This window comes from Balaenoptera musculus, chromosome 4, assembly GCF_009873245.2.
Source record: "Balaenoptera musculus isolate JJ_BM4_2016_0621 chromosome 4, mBalMus1.pri.v3, whole genome shotgun sequence".
Classification (NCBI taxonomy): domain Eukaryota; kingdom Metazoa; phylum Chordata; class Mammalia; order Artiodactyla; family Balaenopteridae; genus Balaenoptera; species Balaenoptera musculus.
In genome coordinates, this window is record NC_045788.1 from 35,260,157 (window position 1) to 35,287,107 (window position 26,951).

Here is a 26,951-nt window from a genome sequence, read left to right on the forward strand (position 1 = left end):
ATAGCTTAATTCCTTTAATCCTTACGATGACCCTAAGAAATAGATACAAATGAGGAGCCTAACTTGCCCCGTCTTAAAGTTGGAGGAACAAGAGTTTGAAGTCTGGCTGGTTTCAGATCCCTGACTCTTAACATGTTCTTGTCATCTATCTTCTCCTTCAGTCTCCTGTGAGAGCCCCTCTGTACTAGTTCATGAGGTCCCTCTCTCTTCCCTGAAGATATCTTTTACCTGACGACTGCTACAGCCAGCATTTATTAAGAGCTCACTGTGTGCCAGGCAGCTCAAGTCCCCTACATGTTTTATAATCTCACATCCTGTTGATCTTCACATGTGCCACTGCAGAGCTCTTTACCTTGCAATCTGATTTTCTAGACACGTACAAGTAAAACAGCCAAGCTGATGTGGATGGAGAGGCCCCAGGAGCCTGAGCAAGAAACATGGAGAGCTTTCTCACCTGTACAGCTGGCCGGTCTCCTTGCCAGGATTCTGCTGTGTGTCCTCCTCCTCATCAGCACTATAAGATTTAGACCGTGATTTTGTGGTTTTCTGCCGGAAAAATCAGAGTTCACTTAACACAAACTCAGCGCATCAGGTACATCTACGACATACGGAGAAATGAGCTTTAAAATAGGCGCACACACACACACAAGGACAATTACTTGGAGAAAAACAACTGACCAAATATTGCAGCTTGCCTCACCATCAATAATAAGCATGTCTGTGGCTCAAATTATCTTAAAATATCAAGGCAAAACTGAGGGTTTCATGCTCTAACATTGACTTCTAAGCCACATTAAATGTAGGTCTTAAGACTATTAGTCATGCATTGAAGGTCTCCACGAGGCGTAGGGTTAAAGTTGTAATATCTATTTAAACGGTTATAAGGGATAAAGTGTCCTCTTATATAGGAAGCTCACTATTCCTTTTGACTTACTTATAAAAGGCAGATTTGATAAAAAAGACAAGTAGTAATTTTTAAATGAATAACTACCACTCCTGCTTTTGTTCAGTATGCACTCAAAAACCCATCTAAATCAAACTGTTCATTTGAGACTTTGACCCATTTTAATTTCTAGAGCAGAATGAAAATTGTTACCTACAGGAGTCAGGCTGAAAGACTGTAGGACTAACCTGGTGTCTTTGGACAGATTAGCTGTTAGACATAAAACCTCTTAGGAATGATGCACTTTCAGCCCCACTACATTGGAAATAACCCCAATATTTGGCAACACACACCTCAACAATACAAATGATGGGGAGGGGCCCTAGTAATTGCAGAAAAACTTGCCACCAAAATTACAGCTTCTACAAACAAAGGTAAGACTTTTAGACAGAGTGCCCTGGACATTTTGGGAATGTGGCTTAGAAAAGGAAAGGTACTCCATCCCCACATTACCATGGAACCAAATAAACTTCCAGATTTTCTCATTCTCAACAAATAAAAAAAATCAAACTACACTGTTGGCATAAACACATTCAACTCTACTGCACTGACAGCGAGGCGCCAATTTAGTCTAGAACATTTTTACGTCTTATTTATGCCTTGAGAACCTCAGTGCACATGGCATGGACCCAGGCATCTGATGACCTCATGTTCCAGACTGGCCTCTCACCAAGCTGATAAATTGGCTAATCTCTCAAGCTTCCTATTGTGCTCTTTTAAAGGGTAGGACAAAAACATCTGTTCTAAAGGATTATTATTTTTGTGATGATTAAATGAGATGACATGGAAAGTCATTCTGTAAACCACATAATATTAACTTTCAATTTAAAATACTATTAATACTTATTTAAATAACCCATAAATAGTCTTGTAAATGTTCACTCTTATGACTTGAGACATAATAAATTCTAATTCTATAGTAGCAAAGGTACTCCCTAAAAGCTTTACTTTGGAAAATAATTTTAATTTAAATGAGTGGTTGTCATCAAGAAATGAAATATTCTCCAATTCCGCATATAGTTAGTAATTTGAGGTGTTACAATAATAAATCTGTCTTTCCCAGGTTCATTTTAAAATATAAAATGCAGGAAGTAGAAATACGTAATGAATCGCCAATGATAGATATTTGGAGAAGTGATGATATATTTTCTTTACATACAGTTTTGACACATCTTATCACAGTTAACATACGACATAATCAGTTTTTCATGTTACTTTTTTATTTAATGTTTTGCATGTTGAGCTCGTCAGAGTGATCATCTTTTAATGGCTGCATAATTGTTGTCCGTTGTGTGAATGAATCATGATTTACTTAAGCAGTCTTTATGGGAGAACATTTTGGTTGTTTTCAGTTTATTATGACTATTTTGTCCAACCTTTTAATAAATTATCCTATTGATGGGGCAGGAAATTCCAGATACAACATTCATTAAAGTACAAGAAATGGCCTTGGAGAAACCTCATGCATAAAGTTCATCACTCAATAATTGACTTCTTGTTTAACATGTTTTACCTTTTTATTGAAGGTAAAGCATACACTTAGAAAAGCACAAGAATCATAAGTGTACAGCATGATGGCTTTCCACAAAGTGAAACCACCCAAATGAGGAAATGGAATATTATCTGCTCCAAAGCCTTCAGATTCTCCCGTTTGGTCATCACCTTCTCCCCAAAGGTAACTACTATCCTGACTTTTATCCCATAGATTTTTTTTTGCCTGTTTTTGAGCTTCATATAAATGGACTCAAACTGTATGTACTCTCTTGGGTCTGGCTTCTTTTGCTCAATGTCATGTTTACGAAGATCACACTATTGCATGTAGTTGTAGTTTTGTCATTCTCATTGCTGATAAATATTCCCTTATGTGAATACGCCACAATTTTTATTCTTTCTAATGCTGATGGACGTTTGAACTGTCTCCCATTTGTACTACTGCAACTAATGCCCCTGTAAATATTGTTGTTTCAGTCTCATGACACACACCTAACAATGGAACTGATAGAGTTCTCTATGGAACACAGAGTGGCTTTAGTTGGTACTGGGAAACAGTGTGTGGAAGTAGCTGCACAAAGGCAGGTTCCCATTAGCAGTTGATGAGAGTTCAAGTTGCCCAGCATCCTCACTAACACATGGTGTTGTCAATCTCTTTATGTTTGCTGTTTGTGGTGGGTATACATGGAATCTCATCATCATTTTAGTTTGCATTTCCCAGAGGACTGATTAGGGGGAGAACCTTTTCCATATTAGCCACTTGGATATCTTCTGTTGTGAAGTTCATTTAAGCCTTTTGCTTGTTTTTTAAAAATTAGTGTGCTTTTTAAATTGATTTATAGGAATTCTTTATATATTCAGGAAAGAAATCCTTTGTGGACTTGTATAGAATATTGAAAATATTCTTTCCCAGTATGCTATTTGCTCTTTGATACTTCTGATGAACAGAAGTTCTTAAATTTTAAAATAGTTTAATTATCAACTTTTTCCTTTTCTGGGGTCCTCTTTGAGAAATCTGCAGTTATTCCATGGTCATGATGATAGTCTCCTGTCACCTTCTAGACTCTTTAAATTACCTGAATTATGCACACTTATCTTTCTTAATTCGTACCTTATGTTTTCCGAAGTTGGTCATGAGGGATCGTCCATGTGTTTTCTTTCCACTTTCCTTCACATCTGGATGCTGAGTAAATAAAGCATAACATGACTATTTTTCTTCTTCGCTTTTGTTTTTTCCTTAGTTCTGGTGGAAGGGCATGGAGTCCCTCTCTCCTTCCATCTCCAGGTGGGCAGCCAGCAGGTCCTGCTCTACCCTCCACTTCCCTGAAGGTGGCTGTGTCTGCCTTGAGACAGGGGGGACACTGCACAGAGAGACCTGGGCACCACCAGGAGACGGCAGCTGCCAACAGCTCCCCAAAGCTGGGGTCAAGGACCTCTCAGTAATGCCCAGGCATGCAGGCCTCTCTAATGCCTGTTCACAAGGCTCTCTACAGCACAGGATGTATTCTTTTGAATGCCCTGAGGGGGAATAAATCATCTTCAGTTAAAAGTAGATTTAATTTTGAAAGATGGCCAAAAGTCATTAACAGCCAATTCAGTTGACTAAAAAAAACTAATCAGACTGATCACTTAATTACTATTTAGAATTTGGAAGCATTAAAAATAAATAAAATCCAAGTATATCTATGAGGCAATAAGATTGTTTTTCTTTAAGTAAACTGCAACAGAGCTTATCTGTTCATTAAAATCATTCCCTCTGTGGTGAGCACAGGAAAGATGTATTGTAGATTCTGAATTCCTCCTCATGAGAATTAATTTTCAGGCTAGAGATCTCTTTACTCTAGGGGACAGAAGGACCACTCTGCTAAAAGGGTTTAGACTCTTTTCCAATTGTCATCCCTAAAAATATGTATTAGGTGATTCACTGCTAATTACATGATGTAAGAGGAGACCAATAGGCCCCGCCCTCCCAGGACTTTCAGCTGAACAGAGATAATCTCATAAATGGAATAAATGTAGGTGAGCAAAACCACCCAAAATCAAAAGGTCAGGGAGGGCATCTACATATATCCATAGAAACTAATCAAAGATGCAGTGCGGGATGGGGAGGGGGAACAGTGAGAACTGGGTTGGGGAAAAGGCAGTTCAGAAAATACTGGAGGAGGGTGGGTGGCAGGTTTACAGGGTAATTTTAGTTGACTGGTTTATATATATTGACTGCCTTTGCAGATCAATTAAAGCTGATCATTAACTATTCAAAATCCCTAGAATTAAGAAAGTAGTAAGATATGGTCATAGAAGTAACACTGCTCTTCAAGTTAGGAGACCCAGTTCTGCCACCAATGTAGCCACAGGTCCCCCATCTCTTTTTTTTTTTTAAGGTGATTTAAAATATTATTTTTAACCTATTAGAAAAGTTTTACAGAACTAGGCTTATTCAGTCTGAAGAACAGAGAATTGAAAGGGTGTTTTAAGGTGAATGAGAGTCTTTCTGATGGATTTAAGTCTAAGCAGGAAATTATATACATCAATACATTGATGGGAAACAGAAGCTGAACACATAAGAAATACCCTGGGACTCAGAATCAGATGGAAGGAGAGGGATTAATAGGTGAAGCAAAACATAGGAGATTCTAGCACCCACTCTGTGCTAAAGACTTGCTCCTCTGGGGCAAACACCCACCTCTTGACCTCAGTTCTCTTATCTGTGACATGGGGGAGGAATGGACCAATTAACCTCTGAGTTCCTCTCCAGTTCTAGTAGCTCATCTATTAGTAGGGAGACCGTGTCATCTATTGTCCAAAACAGGACTCTTAAGAGTGAAATGGGGGCTTCCCTGGTGGTGCAGTCGTTAAGAATCCGCCTGCCAATGCAGGGGACACAGGTTCGAGCCCTGGTCTGGGAAGATCCCACATGCCGTGGAGCAACTAAGCCCATGCGCCACAACTACTGAGCCTACGCTCTAGAGCCCGTGAGCCACAACTACTGAAGCCCGCGCACCTAGAGCCCGTGCTCCGCAACAAGAGAAGCCACCGCAATGAGAAGCCTGCACATCGCAATGAAGAGTAGCCCCTGCTCACCGCCAACTAGAGAAAGCCCGCTAGCAGCAACAAAGACCCAACGCAGCCAAAAATAAATAAATAAAATAAATAAATTTATTTTTTAAAAAAAGAGTGAAATGGGGCACCTTTAATAATTACGCTGGGACAATAGGTATAAAGCGAGGTTGCCCCAGGCAAGTTGAGGTACAAGGTCATCCATTTTAATAGGCACCTGCTATGCCCCAAGGATTATGCTAAGTGTATTACATATATTCTCACTTAATATATACAACCATCCCTGGAGATAAGTATAATTAAAATCCTAGTTTTGCAGATAAGAAAAACAGAAGTATAGTGAAGTTAGATAATATGCCCAAAGTTACAAAGCTAGTTGGTGATAAAACAGGGGTTCTGTGTAGTTCTGTCTCCTCTCTGGCTTTCTCCCCCTCCCCCACTCTACACTCCTTCTTTATGTACCAGAGGAATGCACACAGATCTCTCTCCCCAATTTGACCTCTCCTTGAGCATCAGCACTGCATCTTTCATTGAATCCATGGATCAAACACTGTGCTAGGAACTCGACATGAATACAAGGGAGACAGCAAGCAAGAGAGATGTAGACTCTGTCCTCCCTGGGCTTGCACTCTTATGATGGAGACAAATGATCATAGCACACTATAATAAGACTATGACAGGGAAAGTTCAGGGTACTGCCTGAGGACACGGGAAGGCCATCTACCTAGACTTGAGGATCAAGGAGGACTTCTAAAGGGACATGTTACGAAAGCTGAAGCCAGAAGATAGGTAGACATTATCTACATGAAGTGAGGAAGAGGAAGTGTGCCGTGGCCAAGAAAAAAGCAAACACAAAGGCCAAGTGCCAGGAACATGGCACCTTCCAGGAAACAAAGAAAGGCAGGGGTTGGGTTGTGTATTTGTACTGTACACACACACATTAGTGGACAAATCAGAGCTGGGGTCAGATGATGGAGAAAGGATCTTTTGGGCTATAGCTTTCAATTTGAGCTTTATCCTCCAAACTATGAAGAGCATTTGAATGGTTTAAAATAGGAGAGTGATGTGATCAGATGCATGTTTCTGAAATATCGCTATGGGAGTGGTATAAACGAGAGACGGGAGGGAGAGGGACAGCAGCAGAGGTGCAAAAGTTCATGGAAGGAATAATTAAGGCTACCCAGATGGCTGTAGCTGGGATGTCAACAAAGAAGTGAATTCAGAACTCTAAAGAAGGCAGGCATCCTTCTACTAAGTTCTTCCAGCGTGAAGGATGAGAATTTCATTTTTATTTTACTTCGGGGATCTCCAGGAAAAAGCTGGCACCAGTAGCACAGAGGACTGCACTGCTGAGTGACGATCCAGGAGGGAAGGGAGGTGAAGTGACGAGCTGTCCTGAACCCCACAGCACATTCTCAACCTCGGCTCTACATGTGCATATGTATCTGACGCAGATGGACTTGTCTCAACAGTAACTTGTCTTTGCTTGCCACTGAACCAAAACCATACTTTAAAAACCAACACAACAGCAGGGTTAAAAACCTTAACACTTCGTAGTCCAGTTTATTAAAGTTGCAGGCTCCATTTACTTTCTGCAAGTCTGATACGTTCTTGCAGTCACCCAGGTTTAAGGGAGAGTAAAAAATAAGAAAAAGGAGGATGAGTTTTGTCCTACTACATCTCTGAAATTTGAAGTCCCTTACCATCTTACCTGATGGGGAAATTACCATTAGGATCTCTTCCATAAAAAGAAAGATGGGCTTGATTTGTTTCTGCAAAAATCCCCAAGACCTGCTGTTGTCTTTCCAGTTGGAATGATCTAGGATGGAGCAAAGACTTCTCCAAAAGCATAAGGGGAAGTGACTGGCCTAGATTAGCCAAAGAGAGTTCACCAGGGAAGAAGCAGAAATCAAGCTGGGTTAACCGAATGTGATTTTACAGACATTTGTGTGGTTTAAACTAAGAGGCTGGAGGGTCAGGGAGGAAAGGGAGAGGCTTACTGGTATTTATAGAAATGTTTAAGAGAATTCAAAATTGTATGATAAACTGTAAGGGCAGTAATGCTGTAACTGACATTTTGATTGTCTCCCAACATGCCATTCTGCCCCTCCAGCATGCAGGGGCAGAATGCATTTTCAGAGGGGCAGACCTTGGTGCCAATTCCAGGGGTAAGTTCTCATTGGCATCAGCAAGCCAATGGTATCCTACGTCCTTGCCAAATTACTGTTCCAAGAAGGACACATATGCAAGGCCACCACGGGGATCAACTCAGGGGTGGGTACATGAGCTAAGATGCCCAACTGGCGCTCAGCACAAACTCTGGTTTGTTGGATGAGGCACATACACTGTCTCACTCTCTCTGGACTTGGACCAAGAAACACATAGCTCAGGGGCCTGTTGGCAGTCACCCTGCAACCACCAGGAGAGGGGGAACCGACATGGGATGAAGCTAATCACGTGGTAGGTAGAACAGAAAGACAGGTCTTTGATGACCCTGCTGAGCCTCTGAACTAAGCCCACCTTGAAGGCCACTCTGCAAATGAACTTGCCACTTACCTAACCCAACACCTTTCTTCATTATTTAAGCCATTTTGAATTAGGTTTTCTATGTTTGGAAACTAAACAGACCTCAGAAACAGCCAGGCGTTTGAATGGCTGAACTTCTGTAGAGTCTAGAAAGTTACCACCAAAGCTGAGTGGTTGCTCAGATCCAAAAGTGATTATCTTCCCTCTGCCTGGGGAGCTCTGAGCCCTGGAGGATAAGCGAGAGTAGCAGGGGAGGCTGCTATCAGCTAAGCCAGTGACCACATGGATCTCCTCTGGTCCAGAATACATGCCCTCAATGTCCTGCCATGATAACATCAGTAAACCCACTATCCCTCTTCCTTGCCCATTTATGATATTTTTATTAGAAAGCAGAATAAAAACCTCAGCCAGAGCCCAAACCATTCATTCACTCAGCAACTATATATGAAGGTCATACCAAGTCCCAGGCACTATACAAGTCAGGAAAACAATGGTTATCAAGACTGACATGGTTCCTGCCTTCATAGAATCTACAGTCTAGTTGAGAAGACAGATATTGAACAAATAATTGCAAATGAGTAGGAAAAAAAAAAACTTCTTGAAAAAGAAGATACAACAGGCTAACATCAACAATATAAAAGGGGTAGCTAACCTAACCTAGGGGTCAAGGCAGGACTCATTTAGAATACCACATTGATGCTGGAATTTAAAAGCCTAAGTAGGAGTTAGCCAGAGTAGATGTGGAAATGGAGTGTTCCAGGCAGAGGAAATGGAACGTGAGGAAGACCATGGCATTTAGATGGCTGTGGCTGGTGTGACATCGTGGGTGGTGGTGTGAACAGGGAAAATGGGGAGATCTGAGACAGGAGAGGTAGGCAAGGATGGAATTATGTAGTTCCTTGAAAGCCCAGTTAGTTTGTAATTTATCCCAAGCGTAATAGGAAGCCACTGAAAAATTTTGAACAGTGGAGTGACATGATCAGATTTGCATTTTTAAAATGTCATGCTGATTTCAGAGTGAAGGTTAGATTTAAAGAGGGCAAGAGAAGTCTAAGTGAGAGTTAACATTGGCCTGAATTAGGACACAGCCGTGGAGAAGAAGTGGACAGACACACACATTCAGAAGGTGTGATCAACAGGGCATGGAGGCCGCCTGAATGAGTCCCACCCTCACCTGAGCACAAGTGGGGAAGGTGAATGCAGGGGCACTGGGCTTTGTCCTGAGGGTCCCAGTGAAGGAGTATACGAATCATTTCTACACCCACCCATGCACTTTAGTCTATTATTCACTATTTCTCTCCATTTTGCAGGAGGAGATTCTCATTTTTCCAGCAATATGAGGATAGAAATGGAAGAAACTGGAGAAGCCTTCCACAAATGACAAATGATCAGAAACAAAGCATGAGGTGCTTTCTTTTTCCTGTTGAAGGACAAGTACAAGAGGGAAATGTATACCTGCTTCAGGTGTGCATTTAAGCCTTCATGCGTGGCCTTCAGTAGTGCCCTCACTGTGAAACTATCAGGATCTTCCTTGTCTCGAATTTGAGATTCTTTTAACAGCGACTCCAGTTTTTTCCTTATGAAAGATTCCACCTGATGCTCAGTGGTCCCGTTATTCTGCGAAGAATTAAACAGTGGAAATAATTTCCCTTAAGGAACACAGAATCACTTAGAACACAGCCTTCACTCAAGCCAACATTGCTGCTATAATTTCTCTCTCAATTACCTGTAAGAAGTTAAGCTTATTGTACTATTTTTTGTCCTTCTCCCACCAGCCCTCCACCAATCCCATAAAATAATGATGACTATGACTGCATTCAACCTTTTACAACCCTATAGTCTTATTATCATTCCCATTTCAGAGACACAGAATCTGATGTTTAGAGAAATAAGTTGATCAAGGTTACAAAGCTAGCAAAGAACTGAGGCAGGATTCCAACTCAGGGCTCCTAAGTCCTTCTCCCCACACTACTTTACACTTTCACTAGAGGGAAGGCCAGGGAAAGTTTTGGGAGAATAAGTTTTCTGTACGTACATAGGGAAATTTGAACAAGAATATGCTATTTAAAACAAATCACTTCCTTCACTGAAGGGAAAAAAGTGCTATGGAAATCTTTGGAAAGGAGGATTATTCTGAGATAAAATTTCTTTCCTATCTCTGCCCCACTATGTAATTGGAGGGAATTCACTACTGACCTGTGCCGAGACCCAGCACTGTAATTACCTTAAGATCACAACTAATTTCAAGTGTTTTGGATAACAAAGCTCTGCCCGTGTCCAGGGGGTAATTTACACAATGTTTAAGTGATCAAGGGACCCAGATTTCCTAGAAGTCTGCTTAGTGCAGGTTTTTGGCCCCCTTGTTCTACCTGAAACCAATGGCCCAGGCTCTGTTCACTGCTTCTCTCCTTCTCAACTCCCTCCCCCTCCCCCTATGTCCAACACCCTTCCATAAACTCTTCAGCCACTTGCCAAAGGCCAACCCACCCAAAGGCAAGGAAGGGGCACTCCTCCCCCAGAACAATGCCCCTAGTCCTCAGCAAAAGTTTAAGACCCATTTTTCCACTTGCAAATTTGTTACTAAGTGGCCGTTATATTTAAACAAGAGAATGGGCAGTTTTTCAGTAATGCATTCATTTTCACAAAATCTTATAAGAGCAAAGCAATATAAACACAAAGGGAAATTGGAAAAAAAAAAAGCTACATCAGAATAGGTTATTGAATTTCCCTGTATTAATATCACATGCATGAATATCTTTAATATACCCAGTGAATGAGGCACTCCACTTCACTGGAGGCCCTCAGGTCCTGCAGGAGATGCAGAGGTGGAAAAGAGCTGGCCTTTGACATCAGGAGCAAAGATCCCATTAGGCTAACAAGGGCACGTTCCTAAATATCCTACCAAGGTCCTCACAGCTGCCTGCAAAACCACAAATGACCTGCACAACAGAGGTTCTGAGAAGGAACACAGCATTCCTGCCTGAGTGACCAGAAAGACCTCAAAGAACAGGGGGGACTCTGTATGGTAACTAAAACTTCAAGAGTGATGAAGAGATGTCATCCATCAGTCTAGCAAAGGTTTTACATTACCAAAGCGTGTTTTATAAACATAGGAACAGATTCGTTCTCCTGGAGCAGAAGTTCATGAAGGGGGGTAGTGGCAGATAAAGTTGGAAAAGTACTTTGGGAACAGGTTGTGGAGATGCCTGAAAGCAAGAAGTCAAGAGGTGTGGAGTCACTGAGTGTCTCTGGGTAGATAAGTGTCTGAGTTGCATTTTAGAAATAACAGTAACCAGGCAGCATGTACAGAAAGAGAAAAGGTACCTTACAAATGAAAAGCCAGACGTGAGGATTGGTTCAAGATGGCGGAGTAGAAGGACGTGCTCTCACTCTCTCTTGCGAGAGCAGAGAGCACTGGAATCACAACTAACTGCTGAACAATCATCGACAGGAAGACACTGGAACTCACCAAAAATGATACCCCACATCCAAGACAAAGGAGAAGCCACAGTGAGACAGTAGGAGGGGTGCAATCACAATAAAATCAACTCCCATAACTTCTGGGTGGGTGACTCACAAACTGGAGAACACTTATACCACAGAAGTCCACCCACTGGAGTGAAGGTTCTGAGCCCCACGTCAGGCTTCCCAACCTGGCGGTCCGGCAATGGGAGGAGGAATTCTTAGAGAATCAGACGTAGAAGGCTAGCAGGATTTGATTGCAGGACTTCAACAGGACTGGGGGAAACAGAGACTCCACTCTTGGAGGGCACACACAAAGTAGGGTGCGCATCGGGACCCAGCAGAAGGAGCAGTGACCCCATAGGAAACTGAACCAGACCTACCTGCTAGTGTTGGAGGGTCTCCTGCAGAGGCAGGGGGTGGCTCTGTCTCACCGTGAGGACAAGGAAACTGGCAGCAGAAGTTCTGGGAAGTACTCCTTGGCATGAGCCCTCCCAGAGTCCACCATTAGCCCCACCAAAGAGCCCGGGTAGGCTCCAGTGTTGGGTCGCCTCAGGCCAAACAACCAACAGGGAGGGAACCCAGCCCCACCCATCAGCAGATAAGTGGATTAAAGTTTTACTGAGCTCTGCCCACCAGAGCAACAGCCAACTCTACCCACCACCCGTCCCTCCCATCAGGAAACTTGCACAAGCCTCTTAGATAGCCTCATCCACCAGAGGGCAGACAGCAGAAGCAAGAAGAACTACAATCCTGCAGCCTGAGGAACAAAAACCACATTCACAGAAAGACAGACAAGATGAAAAGACAGAGGGCTATGTACCAGATGAAGGAACAAGATAAAACCCCAGAAAAACAACTAAATGAAGTGGAGATAGGCAACCTTCTAGAAAAAGAATTCAGAATAATGATAGTGAAGATGATCCAGGACCTCAGAAAAAGAATGGAGGCAAAGATCGAGAAGATGAAAGAAATGTTTAACAAAGACCCAGAAGAATTAAAGAACAAACAAACAGAGATGAACAATACAATAAATGAAATGAAAACTACACTAGAAGGAATCAATAGCAGAATAACTGAGGCAGAAGAACGGATAAGTGACCTGGAAGACAGAATGGTGGAATTCACTGTTGCGGAAAAGAATAAAGAAAAAAGAATGAAAAGAAATGAAGACAGACTAAGAGACCTCTGGGACAACATTAAAGGCAACAACATTCGCATTATAGGGGTCCCAGGAGAAGAGAGAGAGAAAGGACCAGAGAAAATATGTGAAGAGATTATAGTCGAAAACTTCCCTAACATGGGAAAGGAAATAGCCACCCAAGTCCAGGAAGTCCAGAGAGTCCCATACAGGAAAAACCCAAGGAGAAACACGCCGAGACACATAATAATCAAACTGGCAAAACCTAAAGAGAAAGAAAAATTGTTGAAAGCAACAAAGGAAAAGCAATAAATAACATACAAGGGAACTCCCAGAAGGTTAACAGCTGATTTCCCAGCATTAAGTCCACAAGCCAGAAGGGAGTGGCATGACATATTTAAAGTGATGAAAGGGAAGAACCTACCACCAGGATTACTCTAGCTGGCAAGGACCTCATTCAGATTTGATGGAGAAATCAAAAGCTTTACAGACAAGCAAAAGCTAAGAGAATTCAGCACCACCAAACCAGCTCTACAACAAATGCTAAAGGAACTTCTCAAAGTGGGAAACACAAGAGAAGAAAAGGACCTACAAAAACAAACCCAAAACAATTAAGAAAAATGGTATTAGGAACATACATATCGATAATTACCTGAAGTGTGAATGGACTAAATGCTCCAACCAAAAGACACAGGCTTGCTGAATGGATACAAAAACAAGACCCACATATATGCTGTTTACAAGAGACCCACTTCAGACCTAGAGACACATACAGACTGAAAGTGACGGGACGGAAAAAGATATTCCATGCAAATGGAAATCAAAAGAAAGCTGGAGTAGCAATACTCATATCAGATAAAATGGACTTTAAAATAAAGAATGTTACAAGAGACAAGGAAGGACACTACATAATGATCAAGGGATCAATCCAAGAAGAAGATATAACAATTATAAACATATATGCACCCAACATAGGAGCACCTCAATACATAAGGCAACTACTAACAGCTATAAGAGAGGAAATTGACAGTAACAAAATAATAGTGGGGAACTTTAACACCTCACTTACACCAATGGACAGAGCATCCAAATAGAAAATTAATAAGGAAACACAAGCTTTAAATGACACAATAGACCAGATAGATTTAATTGATATTTATAGGACATTCCATCCAAAAACAGCAGATTACACTTTCTTCTCAAGTGCGCACAGAACATTCTCCAGGATAGATCCCATCTTGGGTCACAAATCAAGCCTCAGTAAATTTAAGAAAATTGAAATCATATCAACCATCTTTTCTGACCACAACGCTATGAGACTAGAAATCAATTACAGGGAAAAAAACGTAAAAAACACAAACACATGGAGGTTAAACAATACGTTACTAAATAACCAAGAGATCACTGAAGAAATCAGAGAGGAAATCAAAAAATACCTAGAGACAAATGACAATGAAAACACGATGATCCAAAACCTATGGGATGCAGCAAACACAGTTCTAAGAGGGAAGTTTATAGCAATACAAGCCTACCTCAAGAAACAAGAAAAATCTCAAATAAACAATCTAACCTTACACCTAAAGGAACTAGAGAAAAAAGAACAAACAAAACCCCGAGTTAGCCGAAGGAAAGAAATCATAAAGATCAGAGCAGAAATAAATGAAATAGAAACAAAGAAAAAAATAGCAAAGATCAATAAAACTAAAAGCTGGTTCTTTGAGAAGATAAACAAAATTGATAAACCATTAGCCAGACTCATCAAGAAAAAGAGGAAGAGGACTCAAATCAATAAAATTAGAAATGAAAAATGAGAAGTTACAACAGACACGGCAGAAATACAAAGCATCCTAGGAGACTACTACAAGCAACTCTATGCCAATAAAATGGACAACCTGGAAGAAATGGACAAATTCATGGAAAGGTATAACCTTCCAAGGCTGAACCAGGAAGAAACAGAAAATATGAACAGACCAATCACAAGTAATGAAATTGAAACTGTGATTAAAAATCTTCCAACAAACATTAAGTCCAGGACCAGATGGCTTCAGAGGGGAATTCTATCAAACATTTAGAGAAGAGCTAACACCCATCCTTCTCAAACTCTTCCAAGAAATTGCAGAGGAAGGAACACTCCCAAACTCATTCTATGAGGCCACCATCACCCTGATACCAAAACCAGACAAAGATACTACAAAAAAAGAAAATTACAGACCAATATCACCGATGAATATACATGCAAAAATCCTCAACAAAATCCTAGCAGACAGAATCCAACAACACATCAAAAGGATCATACACCATGATCAAGTGGGATTTATCCCAGGGATGCAAGGATTCTTCAATATATGCAAGTCAGTCAAAGTGATACACCATATTAACAAATTGAAGAATAAAAACCATGTCATCATCTCAATAGATGCAGAAAAAGCTTTTGACAAAATCAACACCCATTTATGATAAAAACTCTCCAGAAAGTGGGCATAGAGGGAACCTACCTGGACACAGTAAAGGCCATATATGACAAACCCACAGCAAACATCATTCTTAATGGTGAAAAACTGAAAGCATTTCCTCTAAGATCAGGAAGAAGACAAGGATGTCCACTCTCACCACTGTTATTCAACATAGTTTTGGAAGTCTTAGCCATGGCAATCAGAGAAGAAAAAGAAATAAATGGAATACAAATTGGAAAAGAAGAAGTAAAACTGTCACTGTTTGCAGATGCCATGATACTATACGTAGAGAATCCTAAAGATGTCACCAGAAAACTACTGCAGCTAATCAATGAATTTGGTAAAGTTGCAGGATACAAAATTAATGCACAGAAATCTCTTGCATTCCTATACACTAATGATGGAAAATCTGAAAGAAAAATTAAGGAAACACTCCCATTTACCACTGCAACAAAAAGAATAAAATACCTAGGAATAAGCCTACCTAGGGAGACAAAAGACCTGTATGCAGAAAACTATAAGACACTGATGAAAGAAATTAAAGATGATACCAACAGATGGAGAGATATACCATGTTCTTGGATTGGAAGAATCAATATTGTGAAAATGACTATACTACCCAAAGCAATCTACAGATTCAGTGCAATCCCTATCAAATTACCAATGGCATTTTTCACAGAACTAGAACAAAAAATCTTAAAATTTGTATGGAGACACAAAAGACCCCGAATAGCCAAAGCAGTCTTGAGGGGAAAAAATGTAGCTGGAGGAATCAGATTCCCTGACTTCAGACTCTACTACAAAGCTACAGTAATCAAGACAATATGGTACTGGCACAAAAACAGAAATATAGATCAATGGAACAGGATAGAAATCCCAGAGATAAGCCCACACACCTATGTTCAACTAATCTATGACAAAGGAGGCAAGGATATACGGTGAAGAAAAGACAGTCTCTTAAATAAGTGGTGCTAGGAAAACTTGACAGCTACATGTAAAAGAATGAAATTAGAACACTCCCTAACACCATACACAAAAATAAACTCAAAATGGATTAGAGGCCTAAATGTAAGACCAGACACTATAAAACTCTTAAAGGAAAACAAAGGAAGACTACTCTTTGACATGAATCACAGCAAGATCTTTTGTGATCCACCTCTTAGAGTAATGGAAATAAAAACAAAAATAAACAAATGAGACCTAATGAAACTTCAAAGCTTTTGCAAAGCAAAGGAAACTACAAACAAGATGAAAAGACAACCCTCAGAATGGGAGAAAATATTTGCAAACAAATCAACAGACAAAGGATTAATCTCCAAAATATATAAACAGCTCATGCAGCTCAATAGCAAAAAAAACAAACAACTCAATCCAAAAATGGGCAGAAGACCTAAGTAGACATTTCTCCAAAGAAGACATACAGATGGCCAAGAGGCACATGAAAAGCTGCTCAACATCACTAATTATTAGAGAAATGCAAATCAAAACTACAATGAGGTATCACCTCACACCAGTTAGAATGGGCATCATCAGATAATCTACAAACAATAAATGCTGGAGAGGGTGTGGAGAAAAGGGACCCCTCTTGCACTGTTGGTGGGAATGTAAACTGATACAGCCACTATGGAGAACAGTATGGAGGTTCCTTTAAAAACTAAAAATAGAATTACCATATGACCCAGCAATCCCACTACTGGGCATATACCCAGAGAAAACCATAATTCAAAAAGACACATGCACCCCAATATTCATTGCAGCACTATTTACAATAGCCAGGTCATGGAAGCAACCTAAATGCCTATTGACAAACGACCTGATAAAGAAGCTGTGGTACATATATACAATGGAATATTACTCAGCCATAAAAAGGAACGAAATTGAGTCATTTGTAGAGATGTGGATGGATCTAGAGACTGTCATACAGAGTGAAGTAAGTCAGAAAGAGAAAAAGAAATATCGTATATTAAAGCATATATGTGGAACCTAGAAAAATGGTACAGATGAACCGGTTTGCAGGGCAGAAGTTGAGACACAGATATAGAGAACAAATGTAAGGACACCAAAGGGGGAAAGCGGCAGGGTGGTGGTGGTGTGATGAATTGGGAGATTGGGATTGACATATATACACTTATATGTATAAAATGGATAACTAATAAGAACTTGCTATGTAAAAAAATAAATAAAATTCAAAAATTCAAAAATTCCAAAAAAAAAAAAAAAAGAAGAAAAGCCAGACACATTGGTTCCCACTACGAGCACTAAGACCAATGTGCTGGTGGGGGAGTTGATACAGGTGAGAGAGAGTTTGAGAGCATTTTGCATAAAACAAACATATATTGAGCTGTTATACGCAAGGTGAAAACATTGATAAGGTACAACCCCACTGTCATAGAACTCTCAGTGTCACAGAGGAGACAGACACATCAGTGCATAATTACACAACAGGTGCATGTAGGGTGACAGATGGGCACACAGAGGAGGGGCAGCTCGCCCAGCCTTGGGAATGCAGGAGAGACTTCCAGGAGCAGAGGACGCTTGAGCCGAGCCTCAAAAGAGGCGTGTATTAGGCTCCTGCGGCTGCTACAATAAGTTACCACAAACCTGGTAGCTTAAAATGAAGAGATATTTATTTTTTCACAGTTCTAGAGGCCAGAAGTATGAAGTCAAGCTGTTGTCAGTGCTACTTTCAGCCTCCCCAAGGCTCTCAGGGGAAAACCCTTCCTTGCTTCTTCCAGTTTATGGTGGCACCAAGCACGCCTTGGCTTGTGGCAACATAACTCTTGTCTCTGCCTGTCTTTGCATGGCCTTCTCCTGTTGTCCCAACTCCTAACATTAATAAAGGATGAGCTGCAAATTAAGGACAAAATAAGGACCCACAAAATAAGGACACTTGTCATTGGATTTTTAAGGGTCACCCGGTTAATTCAGAATGATCTCATCTCAAGATTCTTAACCTAATTACATCTACAAAGAGTCTTTTTCCAAATAAGGTCAAACTCATAGGTACCAGATGGCAGGACTTGGACATATCTCTCGCTGGTCACAAATCAACCTTCTACAATGGGTTGTATGAATAAGAGTTGATAATCTGGCAAAGAGTAGGGTAAAAGCATTCCAACATGAGCAAAACGTGAGCAAAGCAGTATCTATGAGGACTAGTAACCTACATGAACATGGAGAAAAGAGCACCGGGAAACGCAGAGAAAGCAACTAAGACTTTACATGCTGTGCTAAGGCTTACAAAGCGCTGTCACGTAACAACACTTTGAACCACCCAAGACCCTTTAAGGCAGCATAAGACTAACCAGATTTTACTCATAATGATGCAGAGGCAGAAAGGTTCAACACCTTGTCCAAACACACATGCCTGTGAAGTGGCTGAGTTGGGACCTAAGACTTCCAATTCAAAATTCTGTGTCTACTTCACCATACAGCGCTGCAGTCGTCCCTTTTCTACGGTTACAGAAAAAGATAAATTCCTGAGTCAAATTAATCATATTTTAAATAATCTTTATTCCTACAGGACATCTGGGAAATAAAGCATCACAATCCCTCTGTAGAAAAATATACAATAGTAGGTTTCACTTAAGGTCAGAAGTGAATCCAAGAGGGACTTCCCTGGCGGCCCAGTGGGTAAGACTCCACGCTTCCAATGCTAGGGGCGAGGGTTTGATCCCTGGTCGGGGAGCTAAGATCCCACGTGCCGTGCAGCCGAAAATAAATAAATAAATAAATTTCTTAAAAAAGGAAGTGAATCCGAGAAAGGAAGTCCAGGTCTCAAACTCCCAACACGTTTCATCAAGTGACCCAGAGCCTGGCAGGGAGCACGTGTGTTGAAAGATCCAAAAGAGAAAGCGTGTAAGAGCACCTAGCATGCCTGGTGTCGCACAAATGCCCCAAATAAGTAAGCATCAGTTTCCTTGCCTGGCTCAGGGCCACGTGAGGAGTCAGAGACGGCAAGGAAATGAACCGTGGCAGTTATGCCCAAACACTTTCAGCAACAGCAAAACAAGGCTAAAGATACAAAGCCGGGCCGACTGGTGCTGGTGAAATAATGAATGCTTAACACAAAGGCTATAATTATTCACTTCACAGCCTCTCAACACTGGGAGTTGCTGAAGGAACGATATTTCTGCCTGTTGATCTTTTTCTTCCCTGTGATTTACAGCACAAGAATAAATAAATGTGTGGCTGAGGTTTCATTAATATATTATCGTTCGGCCCCGGAACCCAATAGCACTACTGAAAGAAAGCTGAGACACACTTAACCTGGCAACAGTCAGCCGCCGTGCAGCTGCAGCAGGGACCAGAGCTGAAAGCCATATGCATCTTGCTCTTTTGTTCCCTGAGCGGTGGGAGAGGGAGGATATTGCAGCTGGAGTGGGGCGGGGAGGGGAGAGCAGCCCTTCAATATTGTCTGGAGTAGTTTCCACCTGAGCCACAAGCAGGCTTCCTAATTCCCATTTCTGAGAAGCAAATATGATCTAGGAATAACAACCACAAATAAATAAGTCAAACACAAAACACATTCTTGTTTTGTCTCCAGCGTGAAATGAAAGGATCACTGGAAACAGAGAGGGCTGACCACTTCCAGGCTGGGAAGCAGCAGGAAAGGGGAGGGAGTGGGTTGGGAGTGGGCTGCCCCTTAATGAGGGGTTCTCTCTACCACCATGCAGAGTGGTGCTCTACCTGGGCTGCACACTGGAATCACCAGGGGCATGTGGCAAAATTCCAGGCCCCACCCCAGACCAATTACATGGGATCTCTGGGCGAGAACCAGGGCATTGGGATTTTTGAAAGCTTCCCTGTCATTCCAATGTGCAGCCAAAGTTGGGGCCTTTGCTTTAAAAATGAAAAACAAAACACTGGAATATCTCACTGTCCCAAAATGTCTTTTTTCCCCCTCTGGGCTAGAGTTGCAGACAGGAAGGATAATGTATTAGCTGCCCTTTGTGAGTGCCTTAGAGCTCTCCAAGCTGGCCACCTGAGTGTCTTGGGCTGAAGAGGAGCTGCTTCTCAGCCATCCGAGGCTGTGCATTTACTCCTGTCCTCTCCTGTCTCCTGCCTGCTCCTTTAGCTCCCTTAAAACACTTTCTTCTGCTCAAGGACCAGCTCAGGACTTACATTAGCGATAATCATGCTGCAGCTGCTATTCTTCTTACTGATCGTATCTAACATTTATTGAGTACAAATTATGTGCCAGGCATTGTTCTGAGTTCTTTACAGAGTATGAACTTAACTTAACCCTTATGATAATCATTTTCCTTTTTTTTCTTCAGTTAAATAATGATTTCATTCCTTTACTACATAATAAGTCAAATTTATACAACTATGGCAGAGGATGAGAATGGCTTATATTTCCAACCAGGAGAAGTCACTATTCCTTTTTGTAAAACTGAAGTATAGTTGATTTACAATATTATATTATATTATATTAGTTTCAGAATGGAAGAAAATATTTGCAAACGATGCAACCGACAAGAGATTAATCTCTAAAATATACAAACAGCTCATGCAGCTCAGTATCAAAAAAACAAACACCTCAATCAAAAAAGGGACAGAAGCACTGTGGAAAATGGTAAGGAGGTTCCTCTGAAAACTAAAAATACAATTACCACATGATCCAGCAATCCCACTCCTGAGCATATATCCAGACAAAACTATAATTCAAAAAGATACATGGACCCTTATGTTCGTAGCAGCACTATTCACAATAGCCAAGACATGGAAACAACCTAAATGTCCATTGACAGATGAATGGATAAAGACGATGTGGTACATATATACAGTGAAATACTACTCAGCCATAAAAAAGAATGAAATAATGCCATTTGCAGCAACATGGATGCAACTAAAGATTATCATACTAAGTGAAGTAAGTCAGAAAGAGAAAGACAAATACCATATTATATCACTCATAAAATATGACACATATGAAACTATCTATGAAACAGAAACAGAATCAGGAACACAGAGAACAGACTGGTGGTTGCCAAGGGGGAGGGGGGTGGAAGAGGGTTGGATTGGGAGTTTGGGATGAGCAGATGCAAACTGGAATATATAGAATAAACAAAAAGGTCTTACTGTAGAGCACAGGTAACTATATTCAAAATCCTCTGATAAACCATAATGGAAAATATGAAAAAGAGTGTGTGTGTGTGTGTATATATATATATATATATATATATATATATATATATATATATATGTATAACTGAGTCACTTTGCTGTACAGCAGTAATTAACACAACACTGTAATTCAACTATAATTCAATAAAAAATATATTTAAAAAAAATGGGCAGAAGATCTAAACAGACATTTCTCCAAAGAAGACATACAGATGGCCAAAAAGCACGTTAAAAGATGTTCAACATCACTAATTATTAGAGAAATGCAAATCAAAACTACAATAAGGTATCACCTCACACCATTCAGAATGGCCATCATCAAAAAATGTACAGACAATAAATGCTGGAGAGGGTGTGGAGAAAAGGAAACCCTCCTACACTGTTGGTGGGAATGTAAATTGGTGTAGCCACTATGCAAAATAGTATGGAGGTTCCTTAAAAAACTAAAAATAGAGCTACCATATGATCCAGCAATCCCACTCCTGGATATATATCCAGAGAAAACCATAATTTGAAAAGATACATGCACCCCAATGTTCATTGCAGCACTATTTACAATAGCCAAGACATGGAAGCAACCTAAATGTCCATCGACAGAGGAATGGATAAAGAAGATGTGGTACATATATAATACAATAGAATATTACTCAGCCATAAAAAAGAACAAAATAATGCCATTTGCAGCAACATGGGTGGACCTAGAGATTATCATACTAAGTGAAGTCAGAGAAAGACAAATATCTTACATCACTTATGTGTGGAATCTAAAAAAATGACACAAATGAACTTATTGACAAAACAGAAACAGACTCACAGACAGAAAATAAACTTAGGGTTACCAAAGGGGAAAGGTAGGGGGGAGGGATAAATTAGGAGGTTGAGATTAACACATATGCACTACTATATATAAAATAGATAATCTACAAGGACCTACTGTATAGCATAGAGAACTCTACTCAATACTCTGTAATAGCCTATAAGGGAAAAGAATCTGAAAAAGAATAGATATATGTATATGTATAACTGAATCATATGGTAGCTCTATTTTTAGTTTTTTAAGGAACCTCCATACTGTTCTCCATAATGATTGTACCAATTTACATTCCCAGCAACAGCGCAGGAGGGTTCCCTTTTCTCCACACCCTCTCCAGCATTTATTGTTTGTATATTTTTTGATGATGGCCATTCTGACAGGTGTGAGGTGATACCTCATTGTAGTTTTGATTTGCTTTTCTCTAATAATTAGTGATGTTGAGCATCTTTTCATGTGCTTTTTGGTCATCTGTAGGTCTTCTTTGGAGAAGTGTCTATTTAGATCTTCTGCCCAATTTTTGATTGGGTTGTTTTTTTGATATTGAGCTGCATGAGCTCTTCGTATGTTTTGGAGATTAATCCCTTGTTGGTCAATTCATCTGCAAATATTTTCTCCCATTCTGTGGGTTTTTTCATTTTGTTTATGGTTTCCTTTGCTGTGCAGAAGCTTTTAAGTTTAATTAGGTCCCATTTGTTTATTTTTGCTTTTATTTTCATTACTCTAGGAGGTGGATCAAAAAATATCTTAAGGCAATTTATGTCAGAGAGTGTTCTGCCTATGTTTTCCTCTAAGAGTTTTATAGTATCCCAGCCTTACATTTAGATCTTTAATCCATTTTGAGTTTATTTTTGTGTATGGTGTTAGGGAGTGTTCTAATTTCATTCTTTTACATGTAGCTGTCCAGTTTTCCCAGTACCACTTATTGAAGAGACTTTCTTTCTTCCACTGTATATTCTGCCTCCTTTGTCATAGATTAGGTGACCATAGGTGCATAGGTTTATCTCTGGACTTTCTATCCTGTTCCACTGATCTATATTTCTGTTTCTGTTCCAATACCATACTGTTTTGATTACTGTAGCTTTGTAGTATAGTCTGAAGTCAGGGAGCCTGATTTCTCCAGCTCCGTTTTTCTTTCTCAAAATTGCTTTGGCTATTCAGGGTCTTTTGCGTTTCCATACAAATTGTAAAAATTTTTGTTCTAATTCTGTGAAATGAATCACTTTGCAGTACACCTGAAACTAACACAACATTGTGAATCAACTATACTCCAATATAAAATAAAAATTAAAAATAAATTGCTTATTCTTATAATATAGAGTCTATTAATTTAGCTGCTCTCAGTAAGAATCAGAATTTAGAACCCTTATTCTTTCTGTTTGTCTCAAGATTTTTTCACATAGTAATAGCTTTTTTAAAGAGTAGAGATCCCCAGGAAGATAAGGAGATAAAATGGATGACTTCAAGATTTTCAAGATATTATGGCCAGTCACACAATGTACTTGTGCAAGGTCATGAGAGTTCCCTAGGTTTGTAGACCTGCTCCTTCTCCAGGTCAGAGGTCAATGTCAGCTAGGAGAGGACACTCCTACCACAGTTCAGAGCCAACTGGGACAACCCCTTCCCAGGAGTGTGAACGCAACTTATGAAGGTGGGAGGCAGGTCAGAGAGCCAGAAAAACATTTTGACGTATTATTTTGATGTCTATTTAGAAGATAAAGAAACTGAGGCCTAGAGTGGCAGAGCCAGGCTTTGACCTAGGCTCCAAAGCCTGTGTGTTTGATGACTGCTACCTAGTATGTCATCTGACCTACTCTGGGTATTCCAGGCTACCCTCAGCTCTCTTTCCTCTGAATTCACATTCTCTTAAGTCAATTCCACATGACATAACAATATGTCAAGTTTGTTATTATTTGTTGCCAGTGTGATAAGTGTGTCTCTCCAGCTAGATGAACTCCCCAAAAGACATAAATTTGAGAGGTCATACAAAATATCATGCTTGAGAGCAAGGATGGCCCGTATAATTTTCCTCCTCTAAATTAATCACTAGATTAATTACTTTATCTATCACAACCCCATTTTCCTAATCTGTAAAACATTAGAAATGATAGTTTCAACCCCATCCCCATGGCTATAGGAATAAAATGAAATTCTAAAAGTATAAAGTCCTTAGCATAGTGCTGGTGCTAATAAGGGTTCAACAAGTGGTTCATATTAAAAGCTGATTTTAGCTCAGGTATAAAAAAATAATAGTACAATGTCAGAAAAATAGCAAAAGGTAATGTTTCTTCAGAGCTGTTAAGCATACATTTTTAAATGTTATTAGAGCAACCATTCTTCATATACATTAAGAAAAAACAAAAAAATACTGTCCAAAATGAATGCAAGTCTGGGTTTGTGCATCTGTACATACATGTGGGTTTATATATGACAGTGTACATTCATGCTTTGAAGTCCCCCACTGCTCCAATGACAGAAGAACTAACAAAGAGAAAAGTCATAATCTTGGTCGAAATAAAATAAACAAGATCACTGCAGATCATAAATGTAGCTGAGCTCCACATTCACAGTGGGCAAAGGTGGCCAAGAATTTATATCTTATAGTACAATAGAAACTAAAAGTGCTCCACATGCTGTGGGAGATTAGAGCTGGTCTCTCAACATGAAACCAAGGTGGTGAAGAAAGCTGGAATGGGATCCTCGCTTATAATAGGAAACATTAAAAAAAAAAAAAAACCGAAAAAACTACTGTGAGGAAGATTCAAAATTTAATATCAAAAGAGGGAAGAATAAGAAGACAACCAAAGTGCTGGTTTGCTTGGTGACTGAATGGGTAATATCTTCAACATCTCCAGTGTCAGAGAACTCTCAATCAATGTAAGGTCTGGTTAGGAACTAGGGGCACATGTGGGCTGTGTGTATATGTGTGGGCACCATGGGGGTGAGGGGTGCTTAGTGTTCAAGTAGAAGCAATCACAAAACCACTAGATAAGAAGGTTAAATACAGAAAGAAGGAGAATGGAAGGGGAAAAAAAATTCCACTCAAAACTGAATATTCAACCCAAAATTCTAAAACCCATGTGGAAAAACTAATGCTAAGAGGGAGGGCTAAAAACATCAACACATGGAAAGGAGACTTACTCTTTCACTTTGAAATAAATATGTTTAGATGCTCAAAGATATAAAGAAATAGCTCCATAAAAAGAACAAGAAACTAAGAAGCCAAACAGTAAAATAAGAACAGGTGTCTATGAAAAAAAAAAAAAACAATAAAAATTTTGTAAATCAAGTATATAGTCATTGAAATTAAAAGAATAGCTGGGATAAACTCTAGACCAGACGTAGTCAAAGAGATAATTAATGAATTGGAAAATAATACTGTAAATATATAGTACCCAGAATCAGCAGAGACATAAAGAAAACATTAAAGAATTAAGAGATATAGAAAATAAACTAAGATTCTAACCTAAATCTAATAGTATTTCCAGAAAAAGAAGACTGATGAAATGGCATAAAAACATATTTGAAGAAAAAAACTGTTGAGAATTTTCTAGAATGAAAGAAAACATGAGTTCTCCAGTAGGAAGTGAATACTGAGTGCTAAGAAAAATAAACCTACTCCTAGTCATTTAATAGTGAAGTCACAGAACAGCTAGAATAGAAAGGAAAGACGTATTACCAACAAGAAATAGTTGTAGAAAACAAACTTATGGTTACCAAGGGGGAAAGAGGGAGGGATAAATTGGGAGATTGGGATCGACATAGACACACTACTATATATAAAACAGATAACTAGTAAGAACCTACTGTATAGCACAGAGAACTCTACTCAGTACTCTGTAATGACCTATATGGGAAAAGAATCTAAAAAAGAGTGGATATATGTATATGTATAGCTGATTCACCTTGCTATACAGCAGAAACTGACACAACACTGTAAATCAACTACACTCCAATAAAAATTAATTTAAAAAAACAACAGGGATAGTTGAGTTCTCAGCAATAATTCTCAGAAGATAATAACTTTGAAATATAAGGGAAATATATACATACACATATCGATAATAAATACAGTACATTAGACCTTAAATGTTCATTACCTTAACTCTCTGGCAGGGCAGGGAGGAAGAAATTGTATCATATGCTAGAAAACAACTGGAATCTTCAGCTCACCTTCCACTCCTCACCCCTTGTCACCAGGATGCAACAGCATGCCCGGCACGTGGGTGTTTACCGAGGAACAGGACCTCACAACATCATGAGGTAACTCATCCTTTCCATGAGCGCTGACAAGTCTTAAAACAACAAGATTCATAATCGCCGTTAAAATGGCTCAAATCATAAAATGAATAACTTAGGAAAGAAGGTCAATCTAAGGTAGTAGGGAGGGAGGAAACTATTAAAGTGTTTAGTGTGAGACATGCAGAGTGAATAATGGTTTTAGGGTACTAACATAACACAAAAAGTGGTTACATGTTACTCTACTAGGGCTTGTTTAAACTTGTTGGAAGGCTTGGTGTTCACGGGATGAGCTTCATGTAGGAGACAGACAGCTTGATATTTGTGCCTAAGAAGCTGGCTGAACCCAGATTCAGAGAGTGCAAGGAAAAAGATACTGAATAGCTCGGCAGAAGAGGCAAATAATCAGTGAGGTTGAACTATGGGGGTGGAAAGTCTGTAAGGCACACTGACATTAGAGGACCCCTTAAAGATGAATAATGGTGAGCTGGCCCCACTGAATCAAATCTGTTAGATTACTGTGCTGTGGTTGAAACGAAGCTGTCCCCAGAGTCTTTGAGCTGTGTGATTCTTGGGTCATTGAACACACCGGCTTTACCTATGGCTTATTACAGTATGAGCCAGATTTTCTCTACGGCTGAAGCCTCGAATTAATGAGGTAGAAGCTTAAAGGATTCAATTAATTCAAAAGAAAGCAGT

At 39.9% G+C, this 26,951-nt stretch overlaps 1 protein-coding gene across 2 annotated transcripts in view; it reads right to left on the minus strand.

Annotated features, from left to right (window-relative positions):
- The window catches only part of PLCH1 (phospholipase C eta 1), a 235,018-nt gene that overhangs the window by 22,674 nt on the left and 185,393 nt on the right, over positions 1–26,951 (minus strand). For both annotated transcript variants that reach the window (XM_036851808.1, XM_036851807.1), the window contains 3 exons: positions 9,473–9,634; positions 3,546–3,617; positions 455–546 (listed from right to left, as the gene is read on the minus strand). In XM_036851808.1, the coding sequence (XP_036707703.1) occupies positions 455–546; positions 3,546–3,617; positions 9,473–9,634 (326 nt within the window). The remainder of the gene's footprint in view (positions 1–454; positions 547–3,545; positions 3,618–9,472; positions 9,635–26,951) is intronic.